Source organism: Chionomys nivalis, chromosome 6 (assembly GCF_950005125.1).
Source record: "Chionomys nivalis chromosome 6, mChiNiv1.1, whole genome shotgun sequence".
NCBI classification, from domain to species: Eukaryota; Metazoa; Chordata; class Mammalia; order Rodentia; family Cricetidae; genus Chionomys; species Chionomys nivalis.
The window spans coordinates 81,381,563-81,402,927 of record NC_080091.1 but is presented as its reverse complement, the minus strand read 5'-3'; the positions used below and the strand labels follow the sequence as shown (position 1 = coordinate 81,402,927).

Here is a 21,365-nt window from a genome sequence, read left to right as displayed (position 1 = left end):
GAAAATGGAAAATAAAAGCACCAAGAGGAGCAGAATGTAGGAGTCTGTGTGTCTGCTTCCAAAACTAAGGAAAGGCAGGAGAAAAGAAAACCGAATGTGCTCATCAAAGCTACATAAAGTGGGACTCTCACTTGGAAAACTTAAGAGAAACTCCAGCACACCTTGTGCGTTGTACATGCTGATAGAAGGGTTGTTACAGACCGCCGGTTCCCCAAGCAATGTATTATAGGGATTGTTAGTACCATGCGGACGAAGCAGAGCATTGCTTATAAGATGATTAGCCATGGCTCCTGGAGCAGCCCCATAGAAAGACAGAGAAAAAAAAAAAGGTCAATCAGGCAAATGTGCTTGATAAAAAGAAAGGAAACATTTAGAATGACAACAATTGACATAGTCCTGATTACAGGCAGGCAGCTAAATAGACTAAAATAAAATAAAATACTGGCACACGCATTTCAACAATGCACATATTTGAGTAAATGGGAAAGAGTTTACAGTGTTGATAAAGTCATATCTAAAGTACTCTCTTTCCCAAGGTGTATGCAAGAATTCCCATGCTTGTAAAAACTGAAATCAAAATGTTAAAAAAAAAAATCAAATCTTGCCATCCATACAAAACACAAAGCTAAAGCCAGACAAAGAAAAGGTTAAAATGCAGAAAGAAAGCTAAAATTAAACAAAGATGTTCCCTCATTCACAGAAACCACTGAGGCTTTTCTTTTTTCACAAAAGCAAAAAAGAACAAAATGCAATAAATATGATTGAACACTCATTTGGAGAGCAGTTGTTGACACAGCAGAAAAATTTGATATTGCTTTAAATTCTATGAAAATATTTAAATTGCAATAGAATAAAGTGCAATTACTCATTAGTACACCATAGTAAGCATACTAATCTGGTGATTGAACAAATATGAAAATCATACGTTATTAATTTTAAATAAAGTATCAACTTCATGGTATTAAAGAATATACACACACAGTCACACATATATATTTTCCATTTTCCAACTAGTTGTTCAAACTTTAGAATGTTAAAGTAAGAGAGTGTTAAGTGTTAGCTAACAGATATTGTTAGTGTCTAGCATATTAGCACTATAGTGACAACCTGCTACCTACAAAATCAATGACCCAAAATGGAAAAGATAAGAGGAATAATTATATTAAATATGTTTAGACTATGTATAAAAATGATATGTTAGGTTGTGATTTATGTCAGATGCAGGGGTAATGCGATTGAGGAAAGACAAACACGGATCTTATCAGGAGGTAGGTTGAGTACATAAGTATATATGAATGAACATATACACTGTAGACTAGAAGGATATATATGATACAGGCTAATTAAATATGAGTATGAACATATTACAAACTACAGACTGGGAGAATATATTTTTTATAAGTCTACGAGTATTTGCTATTCTACTAATCTAAACCATAGAAAAGCCTTTCAGAAATCATCAGTAAGAAACAAAAAGTCAATATTAAAACCAAACAAAATCCATTCAGAAACAGATAGATAATGATAAATAGACGTTTCAAAGAAAAGATTCACAAAGGTTAAGTTCACAAAAGAACTGTGATTATCCATAGGGGAATGTCTTAAATCACAATAACACTGTATTTGTAAAATGAAAACAGCCTCAGCAGAGAATATAGGGGAAAGGGAGCAGAGAAACCTGATTGATCGCATGCCGTGGATAGCAATATAAAATCACAGTGACTCTCGAAAAAGGTTTGGCAGATTTTCATTAAACAAAAAAGTCACCATGTCATCTGGCAACTCCATTCTTGGACACTGATTCCAGAGTAACTGAAATTCATTTTCATGTTATAATTTGTAAATGAAATTCCCAGCAGCTGTATTTCTAATAGCCCCAAACAGGAAGGAGCCTGAATTTCTTTCAACTGATGGCTAATAAGATAGTCAAATAGTCTGCCAAATATCTTACTTACTATGGAAGACTTTTAGGCAATCAAAAAAAGCAATCATTGTATGCTTTAAAAACTAGCTAAATTTCTTATTTTTTCTTTTTTTCTTTTTTTTGGTTTTTCGAGACAAGGTTTCTCTGTAGCTTTGGTGCCTGTTCCGGAACTAACTCTTGTAGACCAGGCTGGCCTCGAACTCCCAGAGATCCGCCTGCCTCTGCCTCCCGAGCGCCCACCCAAGTGCTGGGATTAAAGGCGTGCTCCACCACCGCCTGGCACCAGCTAAATTTCTAAAGGTTATACTGGGAGAGAAGAGTCAAAGCCCAAATGCTACATACTATGTAATTCCATTTATATAGATGTATATTAATCATGTAAAAGGAGAACAGATGAGCAGTTGCTAAGGATCAAAGATAGAATGAAGAGGCAAGGGAATGTGGTCACAAGAGCATATCCTGCAGCCATAGAAATAGGAAACCATTCTGAGTATTGACAGTGATAGCAGCAGTATGAGTCTACTTTAGGATAATATTGCACTCAGTAAATAAACACACAAACACTATTTAGCTACAAATAAAGCTGATGAAATCTGAATAAGTCTGATGGATCATCGCAGATCAATATCCTGGTTGTGATATTCACAAGATACTGGCATGCATGATAGCTCCACATTGTTTTATACAATTACATACAGATATATAATTACCTTCTAATAAAAGTAAACTAGATTTAGTTTGCAAGGCAAAACTCTTCTCCACATACAGGAAGTGTTTTAAATGCAATAAAGGGACATTTGGCAATAGGAGTGTTAATGTTTTTTAAATAGTTAATCTTTGTCTGGTAAGATACTGGTAAACTAAGTAAACTAACAAGTATTTTAACCATAAAAGTGAGAAACTGGAAAATTAAAGAATCATGTAGCCTGCCAATGCACCAAAGTTGAAAATATCAGATCTTTCGGTAAATAAGTCATTGTTTGTCTTCTGGACATCCTGTGTGGAATTTGCATAGAACTCAATCAAATGTATCACTAGTAAATACTCAGCATTTACTGGCTGATGTTATTCTGTATGTTCATTTAAACTGTCTCTCATTGTGCAATGTGAGGCCAGCTATAAGTCACACAATAGGTCTGCAAGAATGTTATTTTTTAATAAAGAACTACACATACAGGGCATTTATTCTTTAAAGGTAAAAGCAAGGTATTATAGTGTCCTTAAGACAAGAGTGGAAAATCTAAAATGAAAACACTTGTGTTTTGGTTTTTCATCTGCTTATGGTTGCATGACACAACATTTACTCTATAGAATATCTTTAAAACAAACCGTATGTAAGTAATGTCTACTACAGCATGCATTTTATTCCATCACTTTCATGTCAAGAGGAAAGTGCATATTTTAAATCAAATAATTACCCTTTATAATAACCCTAAGTAAGTACTTAAACAAAAAATGAAAGATATAACTTACGGTGAACTAATGTCAAAACCTTAAAAATAGAAAAATACTCAAAGTATTTATATCCTTCAAATACACAAAAGGGTAAGGATTTATTCCGGCATCTCTATACCTTCCTCACACATTAGCTAACAGAAATTCATTGGAAAATAAACTGGGGAGAGAGCTTTCCACACAACAAATTCATTAACTTTATAGAGTGTACGGTGTAGAATGAGGGATTGCAGATGGTTTCATTGATAAAGTACTAGCCATAAAAGCATAAGGATATGAGTTTGGCGCTCAACCGCCCAAGCGAAAGAACAAATGTGGCGGTGAGAGTTAGCACTGAGACGTGGAGCAGAAGGCTTTTCTCTGCAGCTGACGGCTTTGGCTTGCTAAATCAGTAAGCTCCAGGATCTATGAGAAACCCAGTCTCGAAACAAGCCCTGAAATCATATACGTACAACTAATATTAAATAGACTTAGCATATTGTAGGTATACATTTAAGAATATATACCAACACACACACACACACACACACACACACACACACACACGTAATAATAATTAAGGAAATAAAAGCCAAGAATTTAAGAGCTAGCTAGCAAGGTAGGTTGTATAGGAGGGGTTGAAGGGAGAAAATGATGTGAGGGTATTTTAATTTCAAAATTTTTAAATAAAAAAATAAAATGCTATAAAAATATTCCAAAAAGTAGCATATGTTTTGCACACACCAATTCCTCCCCCCCAAAAGATGGAAAATAACAGAGGAAGATTTTTGATAACTGCTTGCTCTGGCCTATCTTCATACACACACACACACACACACACACACACACACACACACTGTATACACAGCACAAACGAATATAAAATGTCAAATATTCCTTTATCCTATAACAAGAATAGTTTTTATACTAATATAAAAATAATTTGTGCAATAAATAACAAACAAACTTGAAAAAAATCTGTATAAACAAGAAATTAATGGCTCACTGTTTAGTTTTTTCTTATTGTTCATCTTATAAGAAATCCCAGCATACAAGGGGAAAATGATAGATATTTGAAAAGAAAGAATTTCTGAATGAATTCTAGTGAAGCGATTAAAGTTTTTTTTTTTTTCAGATAATCCTTCTGCTTGTGCCCTTCCCAGAATAACATTCCATTTCAGTTCTCCAGGTATTTAATTTTATTTTATTTTATTTTTTAAATTCTGGAGTGTACTTTCAAAGCACTTCAGGTAGTAAGGCTATGAATATAGGAAGACAAGCTGAGTTCTAAAGTTGATTTTCACTTCATTTCTATTTTTACTCCGGTTCCACTAAGGAAAGGCTGGCCACACTGGATGAAATTCCTATAGGTATTATAATATATATTCACTGCATAAAACAAAATTCGGTCTCAGCCACTTCACTCTTGAGAACACTTTCTTACACTTTGGAGCATGTCAGAATCAGTTACTGATCACAAATCATAAGGAATGACACATATGCATCGCAGGAGGCTCATCTTTACACTATAATCATGAATACACATGAAAATAACTAAATATTCTTGAATAAAAACGTATAGCATTTTTTATTCTTGGGTACAAAAAGCCTTTTTCCTTATAAAATGAGAAGAATCACTATCTACAATTCACTTTTCTTTTTTACTGCCTTCGGCCTTTTATAGCTCATGCAGCCTTGGAGACCATGGTTAGTGGTACCCAAGTTGAGTATTACTTCAAGTGAAGGCTGCAGCAGTACGAACAAGAGTGGGTAATAGCACATGATGACCTACTATTTCACAAACAGCGTAAAGACAGAGATTACTCTGGGAATCCGTTGCTATAGATGAGATGGAAACTGTGTTAGTAATCAAATCATTGCTCTGCAGATTCATCTGATGTAAAAATATCACCTCTTCAAAAGCTGTTTGGTGTTTAGAGCAAGCTTACTGAGTTCTATTTATTGACCGGCATCCCCTAAAGGGAGCGATCCTTTATGAAAGATGAGTATCTCGATCCCACAACCTGCACTCACACGGGAGTAGGCAATTATACTTGAGTGGTGATCAATTGACTGCGCAGAGAGAGAAACATGAAAACTAAATTAGCTTGTTGCCAATTCTTGAACCTTTTAGGTAAAAAACTACACAGAAGCTGTTGTTTTCCACCTTTTGGGTGCAAAGGTACTTCTGTCTTTTCTCTGAGTCTGCCCTGCCCTGCACCAGTCTCTGGTGCAGCCGGTTCCGTTTGCTTTTGGCTGTTTCCCCAATTGATGGAGGTCACTTTGAATTCAGAAACTGTTCTCCAGGAATCTGTCTACCTTGTCTCTTTCTCTTTCCTGGAACTGACTTCTGATTTGTAAACTTCCTTTCCAGCAGCTGTGAAATCGCTGACGACGTCCAAGAAGTTCAGTGTTTACAGACCATCTGTCACTGTTTTTTTAGCTGAAAAGTTAAGCCTACCAGTTAGTTAGTTTGGAGACACAAATAAGTTGGTCTTCCTGGGGATGGGAGCAAGCTAACTGTGTGGTACTTTATTTTTTACAGTGTCAGGTAAAACTAGATGCCGAAGTTTTATCTGCATGTGACGTACGTGGAGCTCAATAAAACCAACAACAAAAAATAGTTTCTGCTTAGTTATTGAAAAAGTGATAAGAGATTGATGCAGTCTATGAAAAGTGAAAGCGGTTTTGAATAGTTTTTTACAAGGGTGATTTATTTTTATTTTATGGATATGAGTGTTTGTCTGCATGTAAATATGAATATCACATGCACACCCGTGCATATTTGGTTCCTCCAAAAGCCAGAAGAGGCCAACAGACTCCCTGGACCTGGAGTTATAGGTAGTTGTGAGCCACCATGTCGGTGCCAAGAAACAAATCTGGGTCCTCTGGAAGATTAGAAAGTGCCCTTAACCACCGAGTCATCTCTCTAGCATGAATTTGGAATAATCTTTAAAGTGTGCTCGTTGGCCAATTTCTGATGGCATTTTTCTTGTTTGCTTTTAATATAACACTGGGTACACTTACTACTCAAATTGTTCAGGCAGAAATAAACAATTATAGAATTGTGTGTTGTGATAAGACATTCCTCAAATACTGATTTTGGTAGTAACAACAATGTTCCCAAACAATCAAAACCAAAGTAGCTGCCACAATTCAAAGATGGAAAAAAAAAAATTGAAATTAGGCTAAGAATAAAGTAGCTATCTAAAAATGCCCTTGCCTTAATCTGAATTCTGGTTATTACCTCCTCATACCTGTATACTTGCTGCAGAAATGAGATATAGTTGTCTAGTAAAATATGAAAAGGATTTAAGGTTGAATTTCAACATATGCATAGTAATCCAGCAAGTGCCACTCCTTCAAGCCTTTTATTTCTGATGCAAGAAAGATGAACAGCAAATAGGGTTTTCATGTTCTATGTGGAACAATTCGGAGAAGTTGCTCTTAATGGTTATTGAGACAAACAGAACCTAAAACCTTGGAAAAATAATCATTTTAAAAGGGTACTTTATTTTTTTCTTTATGAATTCCTGAAGATGGAGACCGAGAACAATGACTTTTGATCGCGTGAACTTCAAATGGTAGGATAGGAAGCCCTGTCATCTCAGTAGGCAGTTTCCTCACTGAACATATCATCTCTGTCCTTCTGGCAGTGGAGTACGTGTTCTGGTATCGGGACACCTGGATGACACTGTAACCTGGGCTGTTCCCTGTGATGACTGTAACTGAGACTAGAAATCTAAGGCAGATCAGTATGCTTTCAAACTGTGAAGCAGGAGACAGATCTGAGACAAGATGAAAGTCTGGATCTCTCTTGAATGCCTATTTATCATTCAGAGAAATATTTCGAACAGCATTTCTTCTTGACAGCAAGCTAACAGAAGTATTCTGATAAGCTCTTAAAATAACTTGATTGCTATTCTGCACTGTGCCTCACACTTCTGATTTTAATGTGCTTATATTTTTATTTGATCACCAAATTTGGAGGGCCAAAAATTTTGTGACTTAAAGTTTAATGATTCAATAAAATAAGAGAATATAACTCTTCCCCAGGAACCACAGAACAATAAACCTCAGTGTTCAGCCTCTCATTATTTATATGAGGATGATGAATATTCTGTTTATCCTAACCAGTTTTACCATAATAATTCTTTTCTTTCACTCATCTTCCATTCTGTTCTTTGTGATTCTATCTTGTTTGAACATATAGTTTGGGGGTTCAAGGACATACATGACATTGGTAGTCTCATTTATAGATAATTAAATCAGTGATGATCAAACATTTTTAGGATCCCTTCCAATCCAAAAAGTTTTGAACAGGATATAAGTTTGATCCTACTATTTAGGATCTAATTCTATATTGGTTCACTAATTTTCTCCCACATACTCTTCAATTATTTTATATTAAGCTATAATAAAAGTGTAAGAAGGTAGATTTTTATTAAGAACCTTCTAAATCCAGAGAAATGATCCAAAGACATTGTCTATCTTAAATATTTTTCACTTCTTTTACTTTTCTTCATAACAAAGTAATAACTGTACCCTTTCTCTCCACCTACAAGAAGACAATGTGATCATTAACCATTTCAATTCTGTAGGCTTATGGTATGGAATAGATAGATAGCTTTTATATATTCAAGATGAAGTCATTTATTAAGAAAACAACTAATGCAATCTGCCCTACTCCCTTAAAATTGTATAAAATAACTAGCAAGTTCCTATTTTAAATATTTTATTTTCAACAATGAATGAAGTTTCAAGGTGTCAAAGAAGCAATATTTTGTTGAAAGTCAATAGCTCATTTGTCATTTTTTCTAAAGTCATAAATTGAACACCTGACATCTTGATTTATCACACTGTGCACTTTTAATAGCCAACAAGTTTGCTATTAAATTTTAATCAACCTGCCTATTAAATTTCATTCAGATGGTTTGGAGATACTTCAGCTTCTTTTCATAGCTAATTCATTTGCTGGGAATCTATTATGATGGATTTCAATGACACATTTCCAAAGTACAGAATGGCTTATTGTTAGTTTGATATAAAATGAAGGACCCTGCACGCCGAGTACCCTCTCCTTTAATACTGCAGTTCATACTTTGGGTTAGATCATGTCTCAGTCCTTTCATTTTGTCTTAATTGGTTATGTCCAGACCAGTCAGGCTTTCTGTGCCCAATATTTAGAAGTCCATGGGTCACTGTGTGCATTATGTCTGCATCACAACACATCATTCCGACACTGTCAAAAGTGTTCTTATCAGGTCACATCCCCTGGAGCAACACAGTTGGTCAAATTCTTGCTGACACTTAGTGGAGTCAGACTTGCAATTTGGTAGCTCCTGTCACTGGTGTCCTCTGTAATCCACATTTCTAGACATGTCTCTGATCATAAAACTTGTTTTCCTAAGCTGTTTTTCTGTTTTTTGGTCTGTTTGTTCTGGTTTTATGTTTTGCCTTTGCTTCTAAATTACTGAATTTTATTTATTGACGTGTGGATATCCTTATATAATCTGGGCAATAACCTCTTTCATATATGCTATCTATGTTTTATTTTCACATTTCTCTTTTATATATACCATTTCTGTATTGTAAATCTAAAAAAAAACTGTGTTTCTTCTAAATATTTTAAAATTCAGGGTTTTTTTCTCATTAGCTGTTTTTTCCATGTTATCAGATGCAATACAGTGAACATGTTGCTGATGAAGAAACTGATGTGTTATTTAGTGATGGCTTAAAAAACTAATGGGAAAAACATTGCATCAAAGAGTCTGGTGACTTGAGCCACCAGTGGTGGGATTGGAACTCAGAATTTTCCACGAAACTTGCTGATAGCAGAGGAAGTAGCGGCTCTGTAGATGTGATGAACCTATGGTCCTTTGGGGTCTTCCCTTTTGTTTTGTTCTGTTGCAGTTAATTTCTTTACCTCTGAGAGGAAATGTTAGTGGGTAGTCCAGACTGCCACTCACAATTCTTTTGGTTTGGAAATCTCATTGATGAGCTAACAGGTGTTTCCTTCCGTGCCAGCCAGTCATTCATTTCTAAACCTCACATTTTGTGTTCAAAGCTTGTATTTGCTTGTTCTATTTAGCTGCAAATTAGGATCGAGCACTTAAAAAAGAGCCCACTGAGGCTGGAGTTAACTGGGTGACTTTCCTTAACCACAGAAAGCAGCAAAAAGCCTGAGTTCCTTCTGAATAAAAAATAACTTAGTAAAAAATATATCTGATTCTAGTATTTGTACATAGTGAACTGATTCATTTTCTGTAAGTAAAATTGTTGATAATCTGCAAATGGCAGGTAGTTAATCTCAAAGATTTAACTTGAAATTGATTATTTAGGAAACAGTGATTACTTAGGAAACAGTGAAACTATCACTTCTTAGTAACACAAAAGTTTACCAAAATCAAAAACATAAGACTTCCAGTATAACTCCCTATTTTTGGCATTTTAAACATATTATGTAACATATAAAATCACTTGCAAAAGGTCCACTCTGAATGAAACTTGAACTATAAAACTAAAAGCAATACAATGCATGAAATGTATATCTAAAAGAATAAAATATTCTGTCTTGTATGTGGATTCTGAATTTCAATGTAGATATGTCAGTGTAGGCAGAGGCTACCAAACTAAAGAAGGGACAATGAAGGAGGAAAAGAGGTTTTCCAGGTGGGAGCCAAATGTGACAGGAACTCAGGGTGGCATGATACAGGGCACAGGCCATGGGTTAGATGCGGAAGTAATTAAATTAAAGGAAAACAATTCTTTTTGAAAATGGCTATAATAAAATCTGATATTGTGTATGACAATTTTCAAAAGTATGCCTGACTTAAGAATTGAAGAAAGAGGAGAATTTTGACTCTTCAATTATGGAGGCTTGTGGTACATACTACCATAACGCACTACGTTCTGTTTAGACTGAAAATCTTATATTAACAACTTAGCAAATTTTGGCGGGATTTTAGTACAGGAGAGAAAGGGATAATGCAGTAAGCTGAGTAGCCACTGGTAGAGAATCCCCCTCATAATGGGTCTATGAAAGCTTTAAGTAACATAATAATCACAACAAATACAAACTGTTCGCTATCGTACACTTTCTCCAGGGGACTGGATTATATGAAGGAGCTATATTACAGGGCGAAGGCGAAGAAGAGGGGAAAAGGTGCTGAGGAACTACTCAGAATCACGTTCTCTCTTGCTTCTGCCAGGAAGCTAAAACAGGTAGTTTTCCTCCTGTCTGAAATGGGTCTGTGATGTATTGCCTTTGGCCAGTGGAGGGGTGTTCACCTCTGGCCTCCTTGAGCTAGGAACCAGAGTAACACTGAGACTCCTTTGTTTGACTCAATTTCTCACCTCTAAAATCTGTAGTTTTGCTGCACTTGGTTATTTTTATAACAGAAAATTGCTTTCTAACAGAGAATTTTTTATTTTATTGTACACCTTTAGGTTCTTATTGATGACATACACAAAGGAAGAAACTGACATAGAAAGTCCTCATCCCCATAGTAATAGAAATGACAAAATCCTAAAATAATAGAAATGACAAAATCCTAAAATAAATATAATAGTAGAGTTATGTCCCAGAATACTCATTTGCTCCTTATAATGCTTAGTGTGTTAAGCATTCTGTTCTGATTTATGAAGTTATGCTACCCACTATAAGCAGATTATTAAATCGTTTTGCAAACTTCAAAAATCGATGTCAGATTATATTAGTAGCTGGTTAATATTTACAGTGAGTGATTTTATAATCCCTCGGAACAGCAAGGCTTTGGGCACTATCACTTATTTTATGCACATAAATCAAATCATATTTACTGATATTAATAAAGTGCACTGAGTGCATGTGCTGTTTTACCCTAGTAACTTTAATTTATATAAATCATTAATCACAGTCAAACACCCCTTACATTTGTTCATTTGCATTTACTTTAAAAGCATAAAAACAAAATATGTTTAGAAGCCTGAATATTAATGAGGTAGCAGGTGATTTATTGTGAAGCTGCTTCTGCTCCAGTGGCCAACCTCCTGAGAAAGACAATAGGGGCTCTGAGAAGACATGAGTTAAAAACAGGTCGAGTCACTTCCCTGCTCTGCTACAAAATGGTTATTTAGCAGGGCTAGCTGAATTGAAGTAGTGTTCCCTAAGTTCCTAGGTGGTAGTGTAGGGCTTGGAAGTAAACAGGAGACAGTATGTGCCTATATCATGGGATAAGAAAGGAAGAGATACATTATCTTTACTTGGTTGATACGAAAATATAGCTCTAAAACAAAATAGAAAGTAGGATGTAATTTACATTTTTTTAGAATTTAGAACAGACAATTCAGCATAATTATTGACTTGTTTATTGACTATTTATTTATTTATTTATTTGCTGGCTAGCCTCAAGCAAGCATCCTTTTAGGTAAATATCACATTTTACTTGGCATTTATGGAACTGACTCATTCACCCCATCCCTTTCTGGGTAATAAAAAGAATGGAAACCCTGAGCAATAAACAGTGAATTTTAAAGTCTGGTTCCTTGAGACACTGGCAAGAATTCGTTTTCATTCCATTTAGATACTTATTCCATGGACTGTGAGAGAAGAATCCCTTTGCCAGAAGTCACTGAATTAAATGGTGTAATTCTTCGAACTACCGTGAGAGGTAACAGAATTAGTGCTTGCAAATGTCTCCCTGGTGACAATCTTTCCCCCATTTCGCCAGCAAATGCTGCTAGCAGGTCAGTCCAGCTTTGAACAGGCTTGTAGCTATGTTCTTACAAATCTATGAACATAAACAGGGTGTTATGGGACATCATAGATTTACTGACTACGTACATGTATTAAGAAGGTGTGCAGATTGATACAACTTTGGATCCCCAAAAGAAGAATCTATATGCACATGTAAACAACATTCTTTCCACATGAAACAATTCAATATGGCTTCAATAACTGTAGCCTCTCTGCTCAGGTCTCCACATAAAACATTTAGATCTTATTAACCTGTGTGGCAGGTTGACAAAACTGAGGTAGGAAAAAGTAAGGGAGAAATAAGAACCTAGGACACTAGTCAAGTCGTTTCTCTGTAAAGGAAAAAAAAATCTTTTTCTTTCTAATTCAGAAGAACCTTGTTTTTGAAATTACTATTGGCCAGGATTAGGCTTGGGGGCCCCACCACATTGGAGGAGCCAGCTTGAAAATCTCGGTTATAAAGAAAAATGTTTGAACTCAATTAAATAAACAGAAGAAAAACTAAGTGTAACGAGAGTTCCAAAGCAGAATGGTAAGCAGGAGGTATGAATGAGAAGATGACTATACTCCCTTTCTACTAGTGTCGGTCTACAAGGGGGAAGAGCAATTTCATTTCTTTGTAAATAGCCATGGGAGAAGCTGGGGATGAACAGAGTCTCGTAGCCTTCCAAAACAAAATAGTAAATATTTAAGTAAAGCAGTAAGCAAAGCCTCTAGCTGCCAATCAAGTCTGTGGAAACGCTGGGTTCTCTTAGAGTTACACTTGGCTGGACCCCTATGCCCACCATACAGCTTGTCTAAAGGTTCCTCCCCCAGTTGGAATAGTACCATGAGAAATGTTACTTTGGTAGTGCTACTGGCTGCAAGAATCTCAGATTTGCCTGGGTGTGGAACATAATGCTGAGCACATGGGGAAGAGAAGAAAGAAAGAAAGAAAGAAAGAAAGAAAGAAAGAAAGAAAGAAAGAAAGAAGGAAGGAAGGAAGGAAGGAAGGAAGGAAGGAAGGAAGGAAGGAAGGAAGGAAGGAAGGAAGAGAAAGAAAGAAAGAAAGAAAGAAAGAAAGAAAGAAAGAAAGAAAGAAAGAAAGAAAGAAAGAAAATTTGAGATTTTTAGGGAATATTATTTATGGGAAAAAAGTCATGATACAGATAGTTGAAATACATACCTACATGAACATTATAAAAAGACCGGTGGCCAAACAATAGCCTTTCAAAGTTTAGACTTTACATTGAAAATTAGCAATACAATTTTTAGGTTTTTATATAACACCTAGAAATAAAGTCCAAATAGCAATCAAGTTTGTTATACTGGGAAATTTAAAAAGATAATCTGATATAGTCAATATATACAATGCAACAAGTTGATTAAGAAAAGACTATCTCAGATGGAAAAACAAAGAAATTACCAAAACCCAAACACCAACCAAAAATAGTAAAAATGTCTCTTCTCTGTATGACAGACTCCTCATTCTTAACAGATCCTAAATTACTGTGATTGTTTGAAAGAATACAGGATAAGACATGTAAATTTATAAAATGACACTCCCCTGACATAATGTGCAATAATATGATTTGAAAGAAAACCTAAGGTAAAATTAAAAAAAAAAAAAACATAGCTTGTAGTTTCCAAAGTTCAGTACTCTTAAAGCAAAAAATAAATGTGCAAATCTAACTAAGATATGGATTTAGAATTTTTAAATTTTACAGCTGGATCTAAGAATGAGTGGGAGGTTAGAATATATGAAGATGCAAAGATGTCGTATCTATGAAGTTTATTTTTATGGTAGAGGATAGAATCTGTAGAGTACACAGATGTGATTTACTGTATTGCTGAGGTGACTGACGTGTTTATCTGGAAATATGAATCTTGGATGTCACATACCTAAATATGTTACACACGCCTGAATGCAGGGAAGATATGATCCTGGGGAATAAGACAAGATTAAAGAAGGAGGTTAAAGACTATCTTTAGATATATAAGAAGAAGAAATAAAATTTCAAATTATTCTAATAATTTGGGAATTTAAAAAAAAATAATGGATGAACTGGTGAAGGTCATCCGAGGCTCTGTTTGTAGTGCAGATTCAATTTGGTAGTTGATGAATATGGGGGCGAGGGAGAGCCACTTCTCTTTAACAGTGTGACCTCTTGAAGGTCGTTTTATGCCCCTAAGGATAACCCCATACCCATGAGCATATGATCAGTATTAACTGGAGTCTGTAAATTAAAATAATAAAAATAAATAAATAATCAAAAGACATAAACTTAGAGGAAGATGTGACAGGTGGTCCTGGAGAGAGGTGGGAGGGGAATGAGATATCTGATTGAGATTCATCATTTACATGCATGGAAATTCAAAGAAAAAAGTAGATGAAAATAAACTAAAGAATTCCTCAGTTGGGATATTTTTTGGCGGGTGTCACAGGAAAATTAATACAGGAAATGAAGAAAAGCCCTGTGACTTCCAGCACCACTAATACTGTGATTTAAAGAAAGATATATACCTTGAAAAAGATCATAACCTGAACACATGCCAAATTGAACACTCATGTTCACCCTTTCCCCTAGCTCATTACCAAAGAAACTTATTCATGTTATAAAAATTTTAGACTCTGCAATTAACAGCTTCACTAAATATCTTCAGAATATGAATGTTAATGAATAGACTAACATATAAAATCAGCCAATACAAAATATATTTATTTTTTAATTTATTTTGAATTGGCCCAGTCATGCTTAGATCACTGCATTCAAAATTGATGAAATTTGAGGGGATTGGTGAGAAAGAAATAAAAATTGATATTATGTAACAGGTTTGACTATGTGTTTGATTTTAATGTCACAAAAATAGCTCAGTAAAGCATTTATTACTAAACTTACATAGTATAGTGTCTTTACACTAAATCTGATCACATCACTACCTAAAAAAAAATTAACATAATGTGTCTGTCCTCACAATAGGCCAAAAGACGACATATCATTAAAATCCTATTGTCTCAGCTTTTCTAAACAAAAAATCTCTCATGGCTGCTGTGATCTCTGGACTCTAGATACTTTGTCAGGATCTTACTGGAAAAGCTAGTTTTCTTTATAGGATCAAAACCTCTACAAATGGCATCATTCAACAGCAAAGAACATTGGTCATACAGGCAGCAAATTAATGTCAAGGTCATGAGGCATGAGTGATGACTTATGAAAGAAAGTGAGGAAATACTGAGATTTCCACACATTTTCATGAAGAAAACATAGGAGGGACTTTCTAAGTGGGCATAAGCTAGGAAATAAAAAGTTGAGAATGAACAAAGGAAGAATGGAGCTGTTCCATTTTACAACCTTTTCTTGGGTTTGGATGAATGTTCCCACTCTTTTTTCCTTGTCATAATGTAATACAGGTGATTTGAAGTCATCACTGATTACAGTTGCTGTTTCAATGACTCAAACACATCCAAACCTTAACAAGGTTAGTGTAAACCATGCCTATTGGCATCAAGCTCAACTCGCATACCATTTGTCCTACCACATTATTCGTAACTATATGAGTATGAAACCATTTATATGAGGCTATCTGGAGCAACATCAGAGTTCTTAATGATAAAGCAAAATAGCTGCATAATCTGCTTCTAAGTAGCATTGCAAAACTGGCTGAAAAGAGATTGATCAATTTGTTTGATATTAAGACAAGAACAATGGTAGTATCAAAAGTAATTTATTTCATAAAAATGAGAGCTTCAGGGATAAAACTGTGATGTAAGTGCTTTCCGATACTCACTTCAAACTATATTCACTCATTTCTATGGCAGCCCAGTTATTTCTAATCTCCCTTTTCTCTCTCACCTCCTCCTCCCTCTCTCTGTCTCTCTCTCTCTCACACACACATACACACTGACATGCACACTCACATGCACATATAAACACAAGAGAGAGACAGAGAAACAGAGAGAGATACATATAGATTGATTTTTCACAAACAAAATGGCAAATTATGTTAACTTGATTTCAAAGCCTAAATGGTGATTTCGGAGCATTTCATCCATGAGTATTATATGAACACCCCCTCCCGATTCATAAAATATTAAAAGCGTCTTTTTCACTCTAGAGCTTTAAACATCCAAGATTATCTGGATACATGTTTTGATACTAAGGTTAAATTAATTTTATCTTATCTTGCCTCAACTATGTATTAGACAGTATATTGTACTTCCACAAAGATGATGAAATCACCTTATACCTGGGACAATTGAAACTCTATGATGCTTAGCATACCATATAAGCATATAATTGCTCATCTTGACTGCTTCCAGTGAGGCCTAACCACTCACCAGTTTATAAGAGTGGCAGATGATTAGGAAATGAAGTTTCTCATTCTATAATTACTCTCATAAAAGATTTCCTGAGAATTCAGTACTAAAAAATAATCTACGAATAATGGAATAGAATGCTGCACTCACCAATGCTCAAACCCTTAACAATATTTCCAGTACAAAGAACATATATATGTAGCAATGCATTTAAGACGTTCCTACATTCTTCAGAAAAGTAATAACTATGAAACATCATGCCTAACTACCTCTGTTGAGTGACGCAGAGCTGTTTATGTCTCCAGTGATGAAGGAGGACTCTGACTGCTTTCGGACAGTATCATTCCACATTCTCCGAATTCGGCTCTGAATTGAGAAGGAAGAAGGAGGTAGACTTGTGAGAAAGTGACTTTCCACACACATTCTAAAGTTTCTTTGAAAGCCATATGAGGTCTCTGGTTCTAGCATCCATCAAAGAAACATTTCTCTACACTTGCAACACGGTGGCATGAGAACATCAGGAATGAAATTAGTGATGCTATTTTCTTGTTATTAGCCATTTTTATAGATACTCAGGACATAACAATTGAAACGTGGACAATGGAAAAGGCAAAGTACTATACCAGCGTAAAAACATTCAACACACAGAGATGCGTACTTTAGAAAAACTTTAGTTTCAAATGTAAAGCAAATTTAAAAATTCAGACTCTCATAAGAGTGTGGTAATAAAGGAACACAGAAGACTATTGAAATGCTACTGAAGGTACATTTTCCAGAGGTTTTTCAAGGAAATCAATGACACTTCAGAGATTACATACCTCCTGGCTTTTCTTTTGAGGAGTTAAAGTAGGTATCTCAGCTGTATTCATCACTTCACGGTAGGAAGCTTTTAGAGATACCTGAAAAGTCTTCCATTTTGATTTTTATTTCTAAATTCAAATATCTAAGAGGCAGATCACTCACAAAGGAAGTTTTAGTCTGGGGGAGAAGTTTTCTCTTTTACCGTGTTTTGCTATTTTATTAAATTAGGGATCAAAGCATATTGATTTTCTGAGGAGGAAACAACGTACTTCCAGAAGCTGTTCCAGATAGAAAAAGGCTTAATAAGAAACGTTGGTGCTACTAATAGTGGCCTCAAACTCACAAGCTAGCCATGTTCCTGCTAGTTTGAATAGTAGCAGTGATTCGTCTTAGAATATCTGACAATTGTGTAGGTCTTAAAATTCGGTGAGAAGTATTCAGCCATGTTGGTAGATAACACTAAGCTGAGAGAAGATTGGAGTGCAGACACATGCATATACAGCAAAACTCAACATCTTTGACGACATCAGGGCATGTCTTAGAATATGGAGGTGAAAGAAACAATTGCATAATATTCATACAATAAGATACCACTTTACTTAAAGAAATAATAAAGGACATAATGTAGAAGAAGAAGAGACAATGATAAGTCAATGAAATAAAAAATTCAGATTTGGTGAGAGACATATAGATGGTTTAGGGAGATGTCACTTGGGGGAGAAACACACTGGGGACACTTTGTTTCCCATTCTAAATGTTGGATCAAAGGGGCTTCATTCATTTAATATGCCTCACAGCTTCATATTTATTATGCACATCCTTTTCTTTTTAAAAACTTATATCTTGGATACCCTGACTGCTCTTAGGACTGGAGAGGGAGGGAGAGAGGGAATGGGGGGAATGGGAGGGAAATGGGGGGAGTGGAGGAGGTAGAAATTTTTAATAAATAAATTAATTAATTAAAAAAATAAAAAGTTATATCTTAAAAAGTGAATACATCCAAATTCAATATAATAAATCAGGAAAGATAATTAACAAAGCTATCACAGGTTGATCAAAGTGAATAGAACATTCTCTTGTTCCATAGTATAAAATCTCCCTGCATATAGTCCTAAAAATTGATGTTTACTAGATTTCCATATTATTAATCTTTTGTAAGTTATAGTCAGCAGGAAGTAAGAAAATGATACCTGGAGGTGAGGAGGCCTCTGACTCTTTGTTTTGACAGCCACACCCCTCCGAAACTACAGTTACTACATAATATTTATTACATGTGGATAATATCTTATCTCTTTATCCCTTCAGCTTTTCAAAATAATCAAAACAAAATCTAAATTTGCATACACTCACCAGTACTTTGGGATGTATCACCTGTGCTCTCTTATTTCTTTATCCCATGGTTCCTCAGAACGTCAGGTTTCTCCAACCTTTCTGAGAATTTTGGTAGCTATCTAATGATATTTTTTTCTATTCCTGAATTTGCCAGTTTCCTTGGCCTCAAGTTTTCTTCCACCCTGAACCATGCTTTCCTAAAATCCCTTCTCTGATAAAGAATACTTTTTAGATGTTGACATAAATAACAACCTCAAAAGAGACCTTTCTCCACGACTGGAACAGTGAGACATCTGAGGACTTCACATAACTTATTTCTCTCCCCAGCAGCTTTCAATCCTGAATTTCATTGTGGTCTGTCTGCTAATAAATTCTTGACTATCAACATGAGAATTAACATCCTAGATTATAAGGGAAGTTATCTTTAAATCATTTTATCCCAAGAGTTTAACAGATTTATGCCATTATATAGGATGCACTTAGTAATCCAAATTCAAAATTAAAATACATAGAAATTATTATTTTAGAGGTTCTCTAATGTAATATTGTTTTTATAGGCCCAATTTTTTTATAATGGTGAAAATTTTGACTTTTTTTTTACAAAAAGTCACAATATTGAAACATTTATTTGCTTTTAAAAGGATTTTTGAGACTAATTTTTATTTTATGGGAGTTTTGCTTGCATGAATGTCTGCACTACATGTATGCAGTGTCTGCAGAGACCAGTAGTGGAAATTGGAACCCTTGGGAACTGGAGTTACAGGAGGCTGTTACATGCCATGTGGATGCATGGACTCAAACTCAGAGGAGCAGTGAGCACAACTAACTCGTGAGTCCTATCTCCACCCCTATTTTTTTCATTGTACTCTGACAGAATATATCTATCACTTATGTAGGGACATACTGTCACAACTCACAAAAATTAGCTTTATACGATATACAAAAATAATATAGAGCTACGTTATAAACTGCAAAGGTGAAGAAAATATACAACTTGAAATATATGTGACATTCTACCTTGTAGTAGGAACACTAATAAATCACGGCAGCCACCAATTTATTGAACACCCACGACTATTCTAATACATTAGCTTAATCATGACAGCGTAAGCAACAACTACTGCTGCTACCATTTTGTACATGGGAAAGCAGAGTAAATCGTATTAAAACTTTCTTCTGGGACTCTCTGAATGTGGCTGACGATGAGGGCTGACTGAGTAGCCAATGATAATGACACTGGATTTTGATTCTACTGCATGTACTGGCTTTGTGGGAGCCTAGTCTGTTTGGATGCTCACCTTCCTAGACCTAGATGGAGGGGGGGGGGCTTGGACTTCCCACAGGGCAGGGCACCCTGACTTCTCTTAGGACTGGAGAGTGAAGGGGAGGGGGAGTAGGGGGAGAGGGAGGGAAATGGGAGGATGGGAGGAGGTGGAAATTTTTAATAAATAAGTAAATAAAAATTTTAAAAAAATATATAAAAATAATAATAAAACTTTCTTCTGACTTGTAATGCTGAGGAAATAGAATCCTAATTTGTGGACCACATAATGAGATACTATATAATAAAAGCAAAAGAACAATATAAGAAGTTCATTTTTTAAAAATCACGGCTGGTAAAGGGTAAGCTTGGGGTTTAAAGCATAGTGTTCTCATCCGAAAATTTTACTGAACTGCATTACCTGGTCATGTTCTTCAAAGGTATTGGCAAATACCACACCAGTCTGCTGTAACTCAAGTAAAATTCTTGTACATTGTAATTTTATAGTGATATTATCAATAAAATGACTATAAAGTGATCAGTAATGACGAAGTAAAGTGGAGTGCAGGCTGAGTCCAATCAGGCTGGCCAATATGCAGATTCTCAGTCATTTTAATTTAAAAGTGATTCAAACTGCTATTACAAAAAGGGAGGGGGCAGAAGTTATTTGGTAGAAATAACTATTCACAAGACGAAGGATGTTGCTTGAAGCATCATCCTGGTTTGCTTATTCTTATGTGTCTGATGCACAGACTGAATATTCCAAACACACAAATCTCTGCTCACTTAAGTGAGCACATCTTTCAAGCGTTAATTTGTGACTCTGAAACCCTAGAAAGTTATGGAAGTAGCAGATTACCTTTAAAGTGCTAATGTCTACACAGCATGTTTGGACTAAATTTTACGATTTGTGGTTATTAAGATATTTAAGATAGTCTGATACATTTTGAAAGTTATAGGGTCTTGTTAAAATTTAGTGAGGAATATATTAGATTGATATTAGATGTCATGTTTTATTTGCCAAATAAAAGTCCATTAAGTTAGAAGATAGTGTTTTATGGCCCACTTTGATTTATGAGTTCTAGTGCTAGCTAGGTCTTTGGATCTGTAGTCAGATGATGTGGTTAAAATAACCAGATGTGTTTATTTGCAAATGATTTTTTTAAAGGCAAAAAAAGGGAACTGCTGATGTAAACTTAATTCATTAAGCTTTGTAAATAAATCCAATGATAACGATTTTGTTGGAATTGCAGATTGGAGGTCCATTGCTTGCCCATCATGCATGTGCAACAGAACTGGTCTGACATATACCATTACAAAACATTGAAACTGTACTTATCTCCTTAATTTAAGTCTTCCCCAGAACAATCTAAACATTATCATATTTGCTACTAAACTATGGAAGATTAGTACACTAGTTCCAATACAAATTCACTCATGACCCACACAATCATTGCAGCCTTGGTAAATGGCAAACACTTTACCTAAAAGCATATAGTGTTCTTAGGGATAATTTAACAATGTTTCCTACTGGACTGGTGTGTGGGGGGGGTAATGCCATAGACGACTTATGCCAAAG

At 35.3% G+C, this 21,365-nt stretch overlaps 1 protein-coding gene across 15 annotated transcripts in view; it reads right to left on the bottom strand.

Annotated features, from left to right (window-relative positions):
* The window catches only part of Adgrl3 (adhesion G protein-coupled receptor L3), a 742,119-nt gene that overhangs the window by 36,519 nt on the left and 684,235 nt on the right, over positions 1 to 21,365 (bottom strand). For 8 of the 15 annotated variants that reach the window (XM_057771795.1, XM_057771784.1, XM_057771787.1 and 5 more), the window contains one exon: positions 16,662 to 16,758. In XM_057771795.1, the coding sequence (XP_057627778.1) occupies positions 16,662 to 16,758 (97 nt within the window). Of the gene's footprint in view, positions 1 to 161; positions 291 to 16,661; positions 16,759 to 21,365 lie in introns of all 15 variants that reach the window. The other 7 variants (XM_057771780.1, XM_057771783.1, XM_057771788.1 and 4 more) reach the window with 1 other exon arrangement.